The sequence below is a fragment of the Micropterus dolomieu genome, linkage group LG12 (assembly GCF_021292245.1).
Source record: "Micropterus dolomieu isolate WLL.071019.BEF.003 ecotype Adirondacks linkage group LG12, ASM2129224v1, whole genome shotgun sequence".
Taxonomy (NCBI): domain Eukaryota; kingdom Metazoa; phylum Chordata; class Actinopteri; order Centrarchiformes; family Centrarchidae; genus Micropterus; species Micropterus dolomieu.
The window spans coordinates 2180290-2198146 of record NC_060161.1 but is presented as its reverse complement, the minus strand read 5'-3'; the positions used below and the strand labels follow the sequence as shown (position 1 = coordinate 2198146).

The window sequence follows — 17857 nt, the reverse complement described above, 5'->3', positions numbered from 1 at the left end:
TTTCTTTGAGCATGCATGTGTACAATTTACACGTGTGTGCGTCAGCGGAAAAGTATAAACGCAAACGGCCGAGCAGCCGGTGTGATATTTTGCGAGGTGTTTGTGGCTCAGTGCCAGTAACCTGTGGGGGTATCTTGCTCCCGTCTGGTTAGTCGACCGCCGCGGTTTCCTGTGGGGCTCACGCTACGCTCAGTGACCTGTGCCATTCTGCTTGAACAGAAAACACAGGAGGAGGTGTGCGGGTGGAGGAGCTGAAAAGGGTCTTGAATATAATGTCATTTTATTGACCCTCACCTGTTTTGTAAATTTCTTTAATGAAGTTTGGGGGTTTGTTGGTTTTCCTAACCTCTCTAAATATGGATTCTTCCAACAGATTAGTCTACTTATTTTAACATAGCTCTGGATCCTGCCTGCCCAATCGCTCATTTTAGCTGTCATACATTTTCACATCAACTAAACTTAGCAGTAATGACACTGAATGGCGGTCTCTGCTGTACTGTTGTCTACTAGATATTGTAAATAAAATTGATATGTCCTGTTGATGGACTTCTAGTGGAATCATACTGTAATTATATGGTCCCTATGCATTTCTACAATTATAGTTTCAAGTAAATTGAAATTAGAATGAGTAAAATGAATCTTTTTGTTGCACAGATATAAGTCATCTGTGTATATGTCAGATGATAATTAACAAGAAATTGCAGTGCAAGAATACCAATGCTCGATGTGATTTTGAAAAATAGTTGGTCCATCAGTGAGCCTTTATCAGAGAAAAGGGTAGGACATGCAATACAGGCCGCCAGCCAGGAATCAAGCCCTGGACATTTCTGTGGTATGTGCTGCAACCATTAGCATCTACTGTAATGCATAGAATAGAACAGAATAGTTTGTGGGTCAAATCGTTCCCTAGAATTAATATGTACTGTGATACTAATCCAATGAATCAATTCCAATGAATTGACAATGAAATCTTACTCTTTTAGTCAAAGCAGGTCACCTAAACATCAGCAAACAACAACAACAGCAAAAATGTAAAATGTGTTTAAAAGCAGAATTCAAATTCAAAAAACTGACAGATAACGTTACCAATAATAAAGAAATAGATGAATATTTATTTGGGTCAATTAAATTCCTCTGGAAATCAACTAACTGTTCACGTTGTGCCGTTCACTTTAATTTGTACAACACTTTGGTGTTTTTTAAACGCACTATATAAATAACTCATCACACCTGACATAACTCAAATAACTGTCTCAGAACTGTATCTCTAGTTCCCCTAAAATTACTGTGTAATTAAATTTCCAGGAAACATACTAGGAAATCGCTTCTAAATTACAGATCTGCATTATGATAATTTGGAATGAGATTTTGCATGTATTCGCCACATTGTGATCTATATCAGTTTTGGTGGAAAAAAACTATGTCTTTATGTGATTTTCAACCATATCACTCAGCACAGTCAGACAGCTTGAAGTGCACTTGTAGTACCTGCTCAGTGGAAACACACATGTCGCTCTCATGAATTATGTACCAGCTACATCAGTACAGTCAAATGATTTTGTGCTTCATGAGTCACAACCAGAGACCAGTGTTGGATGCTTTACACTAGGAAAACTGAAATTTCTTGTGTGACTGTCAATGTCTGAATGATGCTCAGTGACCTTTGTTTTACAGCAGCTGTTTAACAAACTGAAATATTTTTTAATAAATCTCTCTGTATGCATGATTGTTTCACCACCACCACATCTCTCACTTCTTCCCATCTTCCCCCTCCGTGTATTTCCTGCTTATTTTTTGCAGATGAGTTCTACTCGCCTTATGAGGTGCAATAGGTTTCTTCTAAAAATGCAAATTTCAAACATTTAATACCCTTACAGAGATAAATAATATATTTACCATATATTTTACCGTAGAGCTCTGTTTCTAATTAATCATCAGTATTTTATATTAAGGCTGTGAAAATAGTGCAAAGTTTCTAAGAATGGAATGAGAGGATAAACGCTCTGGGCGTGTCCCTTCATAAGCTCCTCTAACTAAGAATGCTGATTTAAAATAAGCTCTCTCTTTCAGACAGTCGTGACTCATTTGGTTCGGGAGGAGATTTTAGTCTTCCTCATTTAATGATAAAGCTTCATCCAAAAGACAGCGGGCCGGTGGCCAAATCTCCTAAGCTGACGAGGCTACAAGATGATGACAGTGTGTTCTGGGCGGTAGAGAGAACCATGAGGAATATCACAGGCTTGATCCCTGCAATCAGAGTCTAACGTGTGCTCACACTGGCTGTGGGTTTCCATTTTGAGCTAAAAATTCTAAAGAAATACTTACATTACAGGTGCATTCAAATTTTTACTTTCGTAAAATTACTGAAATATTGCATAGTCCCCTACAGGTAAAGAAAATGTTTGATATGGTCTAAAGCACACTAAAAGCAAGCTGGAAATAAACTACAAACACATAAACCAAAAAAATAAATACGTCAGTGGTGTATACTGTATTATCTGTCAAATAAAAAGGTAATAAATAACTGTCAGATAAATGTAGATGAGTAAAAAGTATAATATGTACTCCTGAATGTAGCAGAGGTCTCGCATGATTTACACATTTTACTCATGTGAAGTATCATTTCTCAAAATTGTGCTTAGAAGTAAATAAATGCACTCAGCTGAGATAAAGACCTGACACTGTGAAAAACAGTATACACTATAAAATAACTTTCACATATCAGAATCACATCAGACATCATGCTCTACACTGATTATTCGAACTTTCATTCTGGCCTATGTTTCAAACTATCAGCGCACAACTCAACCTCTGCTTATTGTTGAAGCCATATTACATCCCTTAACTGAAAAGATGAACTTCTTGGCTTAAGAAAGTCCAAGGTGTAGCTGTTCTAAGGGTTTGCTTTTAAGCTGACATGCAGCTGATCGCCACATAACAGACTTTGGGAGTGCAATGCACTCTGTTAGTATTCATTCTAAGGGTTACACCATTTAACTGTATCTTATATCTGTTATATGTAAAAAGGCCATCTGGATAGTTTGGCAGAGGGTCCTCGCTGAGATGACATACACTTTTGATCTCTGATCCAATCCAATGACACAGGCTGATATTACAGACATACAGTTTGACATGTATGCAACATCCTCTTCTATCATAATCTTTGATGTTTTATGGCATGAGTTGTTGGTCTACTTTATGTAATTTTTTTTATGAAATTGAACAACTCTGATGCTTTATTCGCTTTTGGAGATGCATCTTTTACCCCTTGAGTGAAGCAGTAAAAAGCCTGCATCATAAAGATATTGAAATGTGTGTTTATGGAAGGTCAGCTAACACAGTTTGGCAGGAAGGCCATAGCTGTTTTTGTTTTCTTCTTTTAAGCAAATGGAGAACATTAGAAAACTATAATTACAATAAAAGAAAGGTGAAATTTAATTAAACAGATGCCCATTTAGGTTCTGTTTCACTGTTAATTTGAAACAAGATACTCATAAAACTCCATTTATTTACACTTTTTCAAATCCTAACTGCAGCACCTTATACACCAATTATTAACTGGGATGATGAATGTTTTTAAATGACAATTTTGGAGAAACGGTATTTACAGTTAAGCCCCCGGCGGCATCCATATTCCTGTCAGAGAACAGAGGGATTGAAGTTTTTAATTAATCTGAACGCCAGCATCCTGGGGACACACACATAAATACTCACTTACTCACTCTCTTCTACACCCACTCACACACACACACACACACACACAGACACACCCACCCGGGCTCAAACCCACATAATGCCTACCGCAGCGGGAACATATCGGCGTGACAGGCGGAGAGTGGCAGAGCAACATATCAACCTTTGCATAAACGTCTCTCTCAGACACTTTGTTAAGCTAAAAGTGTCTGGAGAGGGGGGGGGGGGGGGGGGGGGGGGGGGGGTACAGCGTCATCGCAAAGTACTAGAGAGTTGTACTAAACAGTGAAAGATCATACATTTACATCATCCTAAACAAAAACACAACATACAGTTCACATACAGTATAATACAGCAGCTTTTGAACATGTCTTCATGTGAGTGCTACTACAGACTTCAATGCAGACTTCATAGCAAGACACAACTCTCTTCCTCTATATGTTTCTTTATTTATACTGTATGCCTGCGTTTGCATCTTCCTGTATATTTGTTCTTGACATTGTATCTGAGCATACTGAGAGTAAAACGCCTTCTATGTGTCACAGTGTACTTGGCCAATAAAGTTGATTCTGACTGTGATCCCGGCTACCAGGATGTTTTATAATGTTGCTGAAACAGAGATAGGTACAGGGTGAGAAAGAGTAAGAGAAAAAGACTTTCTATCTAAACATTGTACAACTGTGGAAAAAATGTCAAATAAAACGTGAATCCATGCGTGATTTTACTTTTTGCTTGACATTGAAAATATGCATTAATACAGGTGGATTGAAATGCCCCTAGTGAAGCTGAGTGAGGAAAAAGGGGCCAGTGTGTGTTCCCCCTCAGGTTTTAGTCAGAACACACAATTCAGTGTGATTCAACCTCACAACCCTACTGATGTAATCCCCCCTTCGGCAAGACTTGCAGCAGAAAATGTGTGTTTGCTAGTGAGTGTGCATTTGTGTGTTTGCTTCTTTGGTCAGTTGTGCATGCAATAAGATGTGCACCCATGTACATGATGGTATTTGCGTCTGTGTGTGTGTGTGTGTGTGTGTACATGTATTTGTCAGTGAGAAATGCTCATGTCTTTGCAGTTCAGCAAAAGAATCTATTAGTTTGCCACGTGTCCATGTGTGTGCACGCTCAAGGTGCATATGTACTCAAAAATTGAAATAATGTAGTGAATTGCAAAATAATGACCAAATTCATTCACAAAGACATAGCATGTAAACTTTTTAGCAGGCCACAATGCAAAATGACATATTTCCACTGCACCATCACAGCCTGCGATAAGCTGTTTTTGGCCATAAAACTAATGTAGCAGTCACAGACATTGACTGCCCTCTAAAATGGAAATTCATAAGCCAAAATGGCACAGTGGGAATATCAAAATATGACATATCCTCGGCTTCTTCTACCCCACCACTCACTGTCTCTTGCTGCCTCCCCATTCCATCCCTTCTTGTCTTCTCCAGGGTTTTTCAACAGAGAGCACATCTGCTGTAGAAACTCTACTGAAGGACATGTCATCCCTCCCTGACACAGCTGACTAAGCAGACAGACGGACAGCCAGGCCAACCTCTCTCAGAAGGTCCCAAGGGAACCAAAATCTGTAACTGGCTTAATCTGATACCAAGGAGGCTGAAGTCAGAAGAACGGATCAACATGTCCAAGGAAAACTCACATTATGATTCTAGGCATCATCTTCATACTTTGGTATCTGTCTGGTTCAGATGTGGTCTGCTGCTTCATCTACATGAAGTGCAGGAAACAACGCAAAAATGTGGTTTTCTGGGTACAAACAGACAGATGATGTTTGATAATCAGCAGTTTTTCATGCTTGGAAAGTCCTGCATAAACAAAATGAGCCAAGAGCAAACTGTAGTGTGCACTCATGATCAAATTCAGCTGTTTCTATTTGTTGTAAACTAGTGAGAATGCCAGTCGTTGCAAAGCTCAATGTGGGGGGCTCCGTCTGTACTGTGGCTAACCCAAAAATGGCCACGAGGCAGCCGGATTAAGCCTGGTTGATAAACCACCAAGCTGAGAGGGTGCCCACCTGTCACCCAGAGCAACCACGTTCTAAATTATTCACAACTTTAAGCCTTAATATAATTTATTGAATTATGAAAGAATTCACCCTCCACAATTATAGTACATTTATGCTGACTCTCTGAAACAACATTGACTGCAAGCAAGTATTTCTTATTAAATCTGTAATCTCATAAGATTAAATAATAAATCACCAACCAGCTATTTGAGAAATGTGTACTGTAATTGTTCAACGTTTTACCTTTCTACACTTGTTTTTCCAAAGAAAACCAACTGCACGAGTTCAACTGCAGATACTGTTAACAATCTGAGGATTGGCTGTGGAATTTGTATTCTGTGTTAGACTCAAGAAAACAATTATGCATGATCAAACACACACACACACAAACACAACTCTATTTCATTACCCAGTATGGCCCAATTCGGATGAGCTCTCCTGTTTCTACTGGGATCCTGAAGTTCCGTGGAGGAGGGGCTCCCTCTGCCCAGAGCGGGCTCTCTGCCTTGGGATACCCTGCCCTGGGCGCCCCCCCTGCCTGGAGCTGAAGTGGCGGAGCTGCTCCAAGGTTCCCCACCCTCTGTAAGAGATGCGCTTCATTCAGGACCACCAACCAACAGCCATCAGGGGTCATCAGGGTTCACAAAGGTCACAGGGAGGTCAAGACTCCAAATGATAGAAGGGGATACTCACAGGTTAAAGGGGAAAGGTCAAACAACAACCGGAAAGAGAGCATTCGGATCATTCAGCTAACGGGCAAAAGTCACATTCTGGGTGTTTTCCAGGAAGGCAAAGGTAAAGGCAGAAGAGGCACACAGGAGCAAGGTTTTAATGTTTCCTGAGTTTCATAAAATAAAGAATTGTATGACCAGTTCAGTATGCTACAGAAGAGAATAAAGAAAGAGGAATTGTTGCCTGTAACATCGCTGAGGGAGTATAGTTCTTATCTGCAGCAGACATTAGTGAGAAGAAGCTCTAAGTTCTTTAATGTCTGTGAAATCACATCTGGTCCAGATCGTGCTCTATACCTGCTCAGTGAGACTGCACGAGCTGCAAAACTGATATCTTTTCACATCAGTGCTCGTCTTTTCTGTATTTTTCTACAAACTCTAACACTGCAAGTGCTTTAAGTACAAATAAAGAGCCCAACCGCAACAAAAGAACAATTTGGGTGGTATTTACCAAGATTTCCTAGTGACAAACTGCACAATTGGTGTGTTGAAAGATCAGTTTTTAGCCCACTTATGTGTGAAGAGCGTGTACACACAACCAAATCGATTGAACAGTCACAGTAGCCTCACATGAAAAAGCCCAGAATAGAAGCATCTGAAGCTGCCTGGCAAATTGGGGTCATGCAGTTATAGATTTTTAGTTAGGAGGTCGGTTGTGGACAAAACAAATGCAAATTTATGTATCAATGCTCTCATTTAACATCTCTGAGTGCAAAGACTGGCACAGAACAAGAGCTCAGTTGGATGCTGTTCGTTTGTGTGTGTGTGTTTTTGGGTACCAGCGGGTGCATGCATTCTCTCACACATGTATCTTGGCTCTTGGTTGTGTGTGTGTCTGTTTAAGGCCATGTTTGCTTTTCAGGGATGCTGCTGTTCGGTGATCAAAAGAAGAGGCACAAAGGGACAAGGGAGAGAAAAGGGTGGGAAGTTATTATTCTCCAAAGAGAGGCGTTTGTTAGTTAGAGCCCCTGCTTTAATCAGACACACTGTGGCTGTTGACAAACGTGATCACAGGGGACAGAGTGTAAATTCCAATAGACCAGCAGGGACCTTCAAAGTGTGCTAAGCAGAAAAAGAAAATATACACTACCGACTACTGACAAGCTGGGTAAGATGACCACAAGCTTACCCAGATAAGCTTTTCATACATCAACTACACTGAAAGGTAAAGCATATTAATGATACACCAATTAGGGCTGAACGAATTGGCGAAAAAATCTAATTGAGATTTTTCTGCCGCATCTAGTGATTACGATTTGATTAGCAATTTTTTTAATGAAGTTTTGCTAAAGTTCAATATTCACTGCCAGTCTATTTTTGACTGAAGCCGCGTCAAGCAGCACAGAGCAGATGAACCAGGCAGGAAGTCAGATACAGAACGGTATAGAGAATCCGGTTGATTTTCAAAATAAAACACCCTTTGGAGACACCCGATCGTACATCAACAATAAACACAGTTAGACAGACAAAAAAAAGACACAATTTAATTAATAGCCCACTTAACCAGCCGCTGCCTGTCTCGGTTTGACTAGTGCCATTATGCCACACGTTTCCTCCAGTTTCGTTTGTTGTAAAATGTACACGCCCTGTGCCCGCTCTGATTGGTGAGTAGGACCGTAACAGGAGACGCATGGCGCTTGTGATTGGCGGGCAGGTCTGTCACACAAGGATGACAACGGAATGAATTTGTAACTACGTGACTGTTTGAAACGGGTCAGATGCACTTTATACAGTAATTAACCTACATTTTAATCATCGTCTTCATGATTAGCTAATCGCGTTCTTTCAAATCGCAATTTCGATTTGAAAACGATTAATTGTTCAGCCCTACTTCCAAATCACTAGATAATCAAGAATAGCAGAATGCGGTTTTTCAGATTTTCTGACCTGAGCGAGGTACATAATAAATGCACAGCTGAGATGATGAGGCTTCAGCTAGCAAACTTTTTTTGACATCATGTAATATTAATGTGTAGGATAAAGTAATTCTAATATTTTTGGAAATATATACAGACAAAGTGGTTGTGCTTGCAGATTTCAGATAAGACATCATAGAAGACTGGACTTTTGGCCTTGGCAGAAGTCTGCGCTCTCAGAGTTCCCTAGTATTATAGGCTAATCATTTATTTATTGTGTATGGGTAAGAGTCATAAAAACAAGGCCTTAGACTTTATGCAAATTAGATGTGGAACAAAGCAAAAGATGCAACATGACAGAAACAAACAGATGTGGTAACAAAATCACTACACTAGCTTAAGCTTACATTAGCTTAACAACTATGGTATATTTGGATGATTCTTTTTTTAACGAAATGCAAACAATTATCACGTGCACTGAATGAACAGCCTTTGCTTATACAGTAGAGTGTGATGTTACACTCCTTTCAAAAACAGAAACAAAGAACAACCTAGAAATCCTAACGACTGCAGTACTACTACTATGCTAATATTGTCCCTGTTGACGTCTGACAGACTTGGGCAAGAGAGTTGCAATGGTGAAACTGTCTGAGAATATGAGATATTTCAACAATTTCAAGCAGGGGAAGAAGCATAACTTTACAAATCCACTTCTATAAAAGAATGAAAGAGTATAGCTCAGTCCAACGCAGTTTACTTTGGTAAAGTCTGAAATTCTATTAAGACACAACGGAAAAAGTGAAAGCCTTGACGGCCGGAACCGAGGCAAGTTAATCCTGCGAGTTGACTGGGTGCAGCTGAGGGCTTAGAGCAGCAGCTTAACACAAGGCTGTGGCTTTGGTGCACCTGCCAGTGGTCAGTCATGTTTCAGCCAGCTGAGCAAAACATAATGTGATTATAACACATCGTGGACTGTACTAAAACAATCTTTTCTTAATTGTTGATTTAAAAGTACTTATTCACCACATTTAAATACATACAAGTCAGTAAATTCAACGTCTGACACAAAACAAATATGAGAGGAGGTGATCTTTAAAGAGGTTATATAATTCTTTTTGGCTTTTCCCATTTCCTTTATTGTGTTATATCTTTTGTGCATGTAATAGGTTTGCAGAGTTCCCATGTCCCACAGAAAACACTTCTCTGAACTGCCTGAAAACAGCTCAATTGCAGTCAAGCCTTTGCTTCTGTAACCTATCTGCGTCACTATGTAACACGCATTATAATGCTCGCCTAATGGCTAGTGTGGCACGCCCTCAAAAACACTGGTGGAGAAACACAGACAAGAAGTCTGCACACTGCCTCACCTCACCCCCACCCTCTCTACCAAATGATATATTAGGCAGTCATGGGACATAAAGTTGTTACTGTGATGTAGAGACAGTGCACAGTAGGTAGTCCTTAACTAGGTACTGCACATGTGCAACTCCCAAAAAAGATCATATAGATGTTTCTCTCTAGCTAAAACTGAGCATTCAACACACAGGGTGAAAAGAGGTGCTCCAGTAATGTGCAGTATGACAAAAATATGGTGTTTTTTCAAAATTAAACCATTCTGGTACAATCCCTAAATAAAAGTATGAACCTGAACATAAGCATAATATGACCACTAAGAAGTTTCATTTCTTAAACCCAAAGTTATAACTGTGTACATTTGTGCAATCCATCTTTTGCCTGAGAGTCAGGCCTGACTGCATGTGCACACTTATGTGTATGTGAAAAGTTAAATGTCCATATTTGCATGCAGTTTGAAGCATCGGGAGGAGGCAGACCTGGCACACGCTCCCTCCCGCTGATTTGAGCTGTCAACTGCATTTATTAACTATGATGAATCACCCCTCCACTTCACATCCAATCAAAGGCCTCTCAGAGGGACTCAAATCTGGTCACCTTTAACTAAATGATTTTCTTGGCCCATGGTGCGCCAGCTCGCAATTGGACTGGCAACATGATGATATGGCTGCTGTTAGAATTATTCTGCCAATGGCCCACAGCTGGATCAGTCATTTTTGAAACAGTGTGGTGAATTAAGTGGCCAGCTGACATGTAGCTGCATGGGGAAGGAGAATTTTAAAAGGCCTTGTTGGAATGAGGAAATTTCAAAATAAAGAGTTCTACAGTCAGCGATACCTACAATAGTTTTCCCTTGACCTTGCCTTAAGGATTTGGATTAAATCTGAAATAGGTGCACTCCCTGCTGCATAATACGGTACATTTTACAATGCAGGCTGACAGCTACCACTGAATCAGAATAATCTTTCTTCCACAACGTAGAGGAATTTTCCTTAAGCCTTGCCTTTCCTCCAAACCAATCCATCTATATTTAACTAAAAATACACTCATACATCTCTTAGAATCTCTGAATGGTTCACATTACTGCACACATTATGCTAAATATCACCTGTACAGAAATGAGGCAAGGTCAGTGAAAACACAAATCCCCAACAGGCTGTGTCCTTCTCTTAGAACACAAGAGTCTGGAATTGTACACCTCAAACCTTGCTCAAGGATAAAGCCTTTGATCCCGGCCTGAATGGAAGAGCTTGGGCGGAAAAGAAGGAGGGAACAGGGGCAAAAGAGAGAAATCAATAGATTCTTGTAGACACAGCCTCAAGTTTCCAATCTAACACAGTATTGATTAGGTGTCATATGAGACAAGGCACAGGGACAGTAATGTTGGCAGTGGATTTGGGAGTCTTTAACAAAACAAACTCCAGCGCAGGGAACAGGACAATGAGATCTATAGGGAGAGTTTTTTGATACTGTAGCTGAGGACTCACATGATGGATGTATAAAGATACCAGAAAAGTCATGACAGTGTACTACTAGAATTTAAAGAGTAACAAGAATAAAATTTTAAATCCACACTATTATTACACACCAGAAAACAACGTGGCAAATAAAAAATTGAGAAACAACTTAGCCCTCCTTAGCTCCTTACCTTAGTGGCTGAACCTCAAATTAATTAAATATTTATCCTGAGGGTGATGCCAGATCTAAATCCCATTAGCTGTACTCAGAGATGGTCAGTATTTCAATTTAATGTATTTAAAAATGTATTTAATTACTTTTGAGATTGATTGGCCACCTAAAATCTATCTAATTAGCAGTGTTCATCTTTTCACTATAGTGGGGTTAAAGGTACAAAGTGTAAGAATTACGACTACTCTCCACCTGTAATAAAATACTGCAATAAAATAGGGGGCAGCATATCACACATCAGGTTACCAGCTGCTAACTGCTGTTGGCTAGTTGGCTCAGTTAGCCGTTTTTTGTTTCTGTCAAGTTTAAATTAAGTTTGGTTTATGATGAGTTAGCAAGGTAATTAGTTTGGTGAAAGAGAAAAACTTGACTTAAGAAGGTGTACGTAGGGTTGTATTTTCAGTTTGATAAGGGAAAAAAGTCTAAAAAGTCTTTCCATTCTTGACATTTTCTGAATTTGTTTTGTTTATTTATTAGACAAAAAAAAAGGAAAGAGAGCTTGTGTAACGTAGAACACTGAGATCTCGCACACATGCCCCAGTTGAAACTACGGGGTTGACTGGGCAACAGTATCAGACTATCGCTGCTTGAGGTACAAAGTGGTATCACAAGACAGGACGGGCTGGGGCTAGCTGGTTAGCATGCTTGCAAATGTCTACATATACGTCTTTGACGTAACATGTACCTTAAAGGTCAGACCCATACTGAGGCTGCTAATGCCTAAAGAATGATAATATCAGTTGGTATTCAAATTGCAAATGACTTGTATTTTAATTAAAACATGTTTTGTATTCTATTTTGATGAGCAAGTATTTGTAATTTGTAATAAGATACTTCTTGATTTTCTGTTGGTTGTGCTGGAGGATCAGGGGATCCCCAAAGTCATCAGAATTAATCCACTGGGGACTCTGAGTGTCTAGTGTTGATAGAGTGTTCTGAAACATGTTGGCACAAGTCCAAAGTGTTAAATGGGAACGCATACAAAAAATCACAACAGCAGGACTATACTCAGACTAGGAGGTGTCTTCTGGACAACGACTGAGGAATGAACATGCATGTATACACCAAGTATACATATATCCTGCTGAGAAAACATGAACGCAGGCTACATCCTCCCGTCCAGACTAAAATGGCGAATCCAAAGACTTAAAGTGGAGAATTTTAAAAACGCTGCTGACCCCGTTTTCATTTTAAAGCTCCGGGGTAGCGTATTAGTGTGGATAGGTGAAAACGGAGGACACTCACATTTGGCTTCTTGATTATCAGTCATGAAAAGCAAAAACACAAAGCTTCTGACGGTCTTTTGACTGTGGTATTTTTATTAAAATATTTTGTTGTTACACTTGTATTATGCATGTAACCCTATTTACTTTGCGGCGACTGCCAGTCTGTTTTCCGCCACCATAGTCTCTTATTTTCAGTAACAGTTCCACTTCGTTGTCGGTCCGTGCAAAAAAAAATCTCTGGTGTGGTTATTCGTCTGTTGTCGTAGTTTCTCCTTTCACAGAATCTTCTGCAACTGCGGAGTAGACTATGTGCTTTCTGTTAACAGCGGCACGCACATGCCCAGTGTAAGTGAATGTCACTTGCGGTGCTTTTTCAGTCGTTTTCACATAGACGGAGAATAACTCGTAAGACGTTGGTGTGAACGGAGGAGATCTTTTTTGTTTTAAACCTCTGTTTTTAATCAAAAACGTAGTAGTGTGGATGTGGCCTGAATCTCACCGAAGTTCTAAGCTGTAAACCAGTTTGAGTATTCACCAGGTCAAAAACTGCAAGAGGAAAGTAAAGCGTCGAAAAGCCTCCGATTCAAATTAAAAATTCAAGCCGTGAGCCAGACTAGACTGAGAGCTACACTTGGTCTGTGATTGACATGCAGAAAAAGAAAAGCATCTCCCTATAATGATGCAGTTTGAATGAAATAAGCTTCAGGGAACTGAGTCATTTAGCTTACAAAGATGAAGGAGAGGCTTTCTGGAAAATGATGCAAAAGGGTTTATAAGTACGTTGATGAGGTCAGAAGCGCATGACTATGACACCAAAACCAAACCAGGAAACTCATGACTTCATCAGCTGCACTGCTTGTTCCTAGAAAAACAGATTATCATATAATAAGGACTGCTACTCTGAGCTGGCATGAGGCTTAATAATGAAATGATCCCACTTTTTCTCTGCCTAATGAATCTATTCACTTTCAATTTGCTTCTTATCAGGCCACTGCCCATTAAGATTATTTTTAACTTGTTTGATCTTATGAATGCCATCATCAACATCCAGTGTAAAGGGAGAAATAACACTAACACTGGTGAGCAAATAGGAAAAATTAAAAGTTTACAGTCTTTGAAATTATGATTTAGTGTTCTTGATTGGGGTTTGCCTAAATACACATCTCTAATAATCAGCCTACCTGTTGTCTACCTCTAATATGTGCTCGTTCCTGACCGAAAAGACTGATATATCTGTGTATGTTGGTGTAAACCATCCGTTTATCAATATCTGAAAGGACTGATCATGTCTGGCCAACACCTGATCCATTTACTATGGTCATGGCCGGTGCCAATCCCAATCCAGTGTATTAGATTGATGCATCACTAAGCTAAAGGCAAGTGAGAGAACGCCCACTCTTTCAACAACTTCTACAAAGTAAACACTAAATCTGTTAGGTGGCAAACAGTGTAGGAATGTTTATATCCAGAGCAACTCCCAGCTACATATACATTTGACTGAATAAGCGTGAAGCAGGGAATGGCAGAAAAAAGAACGAGCGTGCTCAGTTAACCAACTCTGTTAAGTAAAAATAAAGTTAAGAGAACAGGCAGGATACAGTCTCTCTCTCTCCAAAAGATACAGCACAATAAAGTATGTTTCTACCTCTGTAACTCCTCTGCATTCCCTCCCTGACTCTATCTCTCACATAAACACACACACACAGATGCAGGCGTACACACACAAACACAAGCAGGGAAAGAGATAGCGGTAGACACTCTTATCTCTAAACATTGGCAGCTCATAATGAGAGTGACTTCCTCTGCAGCCAGTGGTTGAGTGGTGCTGACAGCCTCTCAGCTCTGCGTGTCAGCACAGGGGGATTTGAAGCGCTGCCTTGGCTTGACAGCCGGGCCACGCACTTACAGATGTTTTCACGCTCAGTACACACACACACACACACATATGCACACATCACTGCAACTGCGCTTCAAGGTTGACTTCAGTAGTAGGAGGGAGGAGGACAAGATGTGTTTGAAGTCTTGACACATGGAAGAGACACAATATTGAGCTTTGGTGTATTGGGGCTGATAATTGGTGAGTGGGTGATATATACAGAGCTGCTGTACCAGCCAACTGGGAAGAAGACGCAGCTTAAGGAGAGTTTAAGCCAAACAGACATCAATCTACAGCAACAGGGGGAAAAAATCATTACATGCCAGTAGGGCTGAAACAAGTCATCGATTAATTCGATTAATTCGATTACTAAAAAGCATCGAGGGACATTTATTACTGTCGCACATCGTGCTTACGCTGTGATGAAGCGAACACGACGTGATTATGATAGCGCTGTTTGCAAACGGCATCTGATCAGAAAGCACCCGGTCTAGCATCAAGTCCGCAGAGCGGACAACAGACAAGGTAACAGTAACAGCAACTTTAGCATTTAACTGAAATCATGACTGATTGTTGAGTTGAAGGCAAAAGTAAGCCGCAGTTCCTCAGCTGAAAATGTCCACATGTGCGTTTGTTGTTCTCCACCTGGTTGGGCTGTGAGTTTGGGTTGTACGTCACAGGCATGAGTTAACTTAAACAGCTGACCCAGTACCGGCGGGGCAGCGGCGCCGCCAAGCAAAAGTACTTCTTAACAGACAAATCGATGAAATAATCTGTACAACACTCGATTACTAAGATCATTGTTAGCTGAAGCCCTACAAGCCAGTGAACACAGTTCCTGATTACTGCATGCTGGCTTGTAGAAAATCTGAAACAGGTTGGTGATAAACAGTTTTATCACTCAAGAAAATCTGTTTAAATTTAGCTGAATTTGAGTAACAGTAACTGATGCCCTTGACATGTAAGGGCAGGGAAAGACGTGGTGGAGAAAGGGTTTTCGACAAGTTTAAAAATTCTGTGCGCTACATCATACTGTGCTGTAAATCTCAAACACTGCCCAGTTTACTATAAAGTGTATAAAGTACAAAGAGGGCTTTAAGATAAGTGCTGCCAATTATCACCATTATCACTTCAAAACTGCCAAACAACTGTAAAAGGTCAGTCCGCAGGCCAGAGTGAAAATGATAGTTGTATAAACTCATCTGTATTCATAGATTGCCCCTCCCTGAATCTGTGATGTTCTTATCCGTTTTCACCCACTGCCACCCCACAATTTAACCACGGCTGCTGTGTTTACGTTAAGTCACTTTTGGCTGCTGCCCAGACTGTCGACTACTGTCAGTGTCACTTTTTGCCTCGCGTTACATTTCTCTCACCTCTCTCTCATCATACTTGTGTGAAATGACAATTGGCTCACACAATATAATGGCCTCTTATCTGCAAACAGAGCGATCACGCATCATAATCTTTGTGGCCATAGGCCAAAATGTTTCCAAACTAGTTCAAACCAACCATTCCCCAGACGTAGAAGAAGTCAAGCATACCTCAGCTGTGCTTTGTCACTCTTTAGGAATTAAAAATGAGAGGTCATGATGGGGAGAGCTAAGCATGCAGTATCTTTTTTAGATATTCAACGAAAAAGATGATGCAGAAGGACAAGAAAAAGAAGCAGCAGATGAAGAGAAGAAATGTTTTGAAAGGGACATGAAAAGTACCTGAAACTGTAAGTGTTCATGAATACAGTAATACGAAACTACCAAGGCTGTGTATCCATCCATTTCCTACACTGCTTTGATTTTCCAGCTGCCTGGGCCAAATGGTGTGGCAGTGATTCCAAGTCCACTTTAATCTCAGAATAATGCTCTCTGTTTCTATGCTGCTCCCTCCTGCATGGATCAGTGACTCACAAACACGGGCAACTGGTGAAGAGAAGTGCAGCCATTCCATCTAAACTCTGCTTTCTCCTTCCTCTAAGCTCATATGAACTCATGCAGTGCGACAGAAAAGTATTGTGTTTTTGCTCAGCGTGACGAATACCTTTTTGTTCACTGATTTCTAAAGCTAGCATTTTACAAAGCTAGCATCTCTCTAAGATAAAAATAAAAAATAAAAGGTAACACACCGAAACATCAGATCATGAAAATGCAACATATGCAGTAAGAAAAAGCTGTGCAGAGTAAGCTTTTTTTTTTTTTACACAGGCATAAGCATATAGAAGGCTTGTGTATGTCATGCATGTTGTATGTGCTGAATGAAAAGTGAAAGCACACTTTTCTACAAATAGGGAGGCTGAGGTCTCAAAGGTTCCGCCTGGCAGCAGAACTCACTGAGCCCTTTAATGAACTGAAACAGAGACATCAAAACAGGTAGGGCTGCTAAAGAGAGATACAGAGAAAAGGATAAAGGGACTGAACACAGGGATATTTTGTAGGGAAAGGAAACTGAGGAGAGCAATCAACAGCCTGAATTAAAAATGGAACGAAAAACGTGAAAAGGCACAGGTGCACATGCTCTGTTGTATCCGTAAACGCAGAAAGAGGCTTGTTTACTTCCGCCACAACTGATGTGTTAAATGAGTTTTATATATTTAATATTTCCCAGTGTGCGCAGGTCACATTCAGAGGTTTCAAAATTTACTGCTCTCGTCACTTCGTAACCAGAATGAACATGCTGGAGACGACAACTTTCAAAGGGACTTACATTGTGTCTGTGTTTTTCAACACTAATGTGAAAATATGATAGCTATCACCTGCGTAAAGTAATCCAATGTTTCCAGTAGTTGTTGTATGTGTGGTACGTAAACTAATGGAGAGTAGCCTCCTATGTGTCATCTATTGATTCATCACATCAGCTTACAGGAAAAGCAGTGTTGCTGCTCCTGCAACACTTCCAGCAACTTCCAAGCTGCAAAAACATGCTGATCTGGACACAGTGGACTAGAAAAATAGACAAGATGCCATTAAATCTGTATTTGCTTCTGAAATCCATTGGGAACCTATAGCAATCTCAAATTCTTAAAGGTGTTACAGTGTAGAGTACATCAGGCCTCAGACACCAACATGATTCTCTCTAAACATTCACGATTATCAAAATAACAAATTTGCACAGGCAGCTTTGTAGTTACAGTATATCTAAGCATTATGCCTATATTTTTTGTCTCTAAAAGGCCACTGTAGACTACTGCAACAGTAATTGCTCATTTTTTGGTGCAGAGAAGTTAGTTGTTCACACTTGACTGTGAGTCACTGAACTCAACCCCAGAGGAACAGGCACTCTGCCCCCGGTAAAGATCTGAAAATAATTAGCTAAATTAAGCCACTGATGTGTTTTGTGTGCATGTGGGCACATCTATTATCTAGAATGTTACATTTCATTTTTTATTTTTTTATTCTGTTAGAGTTGAT

General features: G+C 40.2%; 1 protein-coding gene across 6 annotated transcripts in view; it reads right to left on the bottom strand.

Annotated features, from left to right (window-relative positions):
- The window catches only part of gfra1a (gdnf family receptor alpha 1a), a 108192-nt gene that overhangs the window by 81979 nt on the left and 8356 nt on the right, over positions 1 to 17857 (bottom strand). For 4 of the 6 annotated variants that reach the window (XM_046065167.1, XM_046065166.1, XM_046065162.1 and 1 more), the window contains exon 4: positions 6132 to 6302. The exons of the other annotated variants lie outside the window; for them this stretch is intronic. In XM_046065167.1, coding sequence (XP_045921123.1) covers positions 6132 to 6302 — 171 coding nt within the window. The remainder of the gene's footprint in view (positions 1 to 6131; positions 6303 to 17857) is intronic. 6 annotated transcript variants of the gene reach the window in all.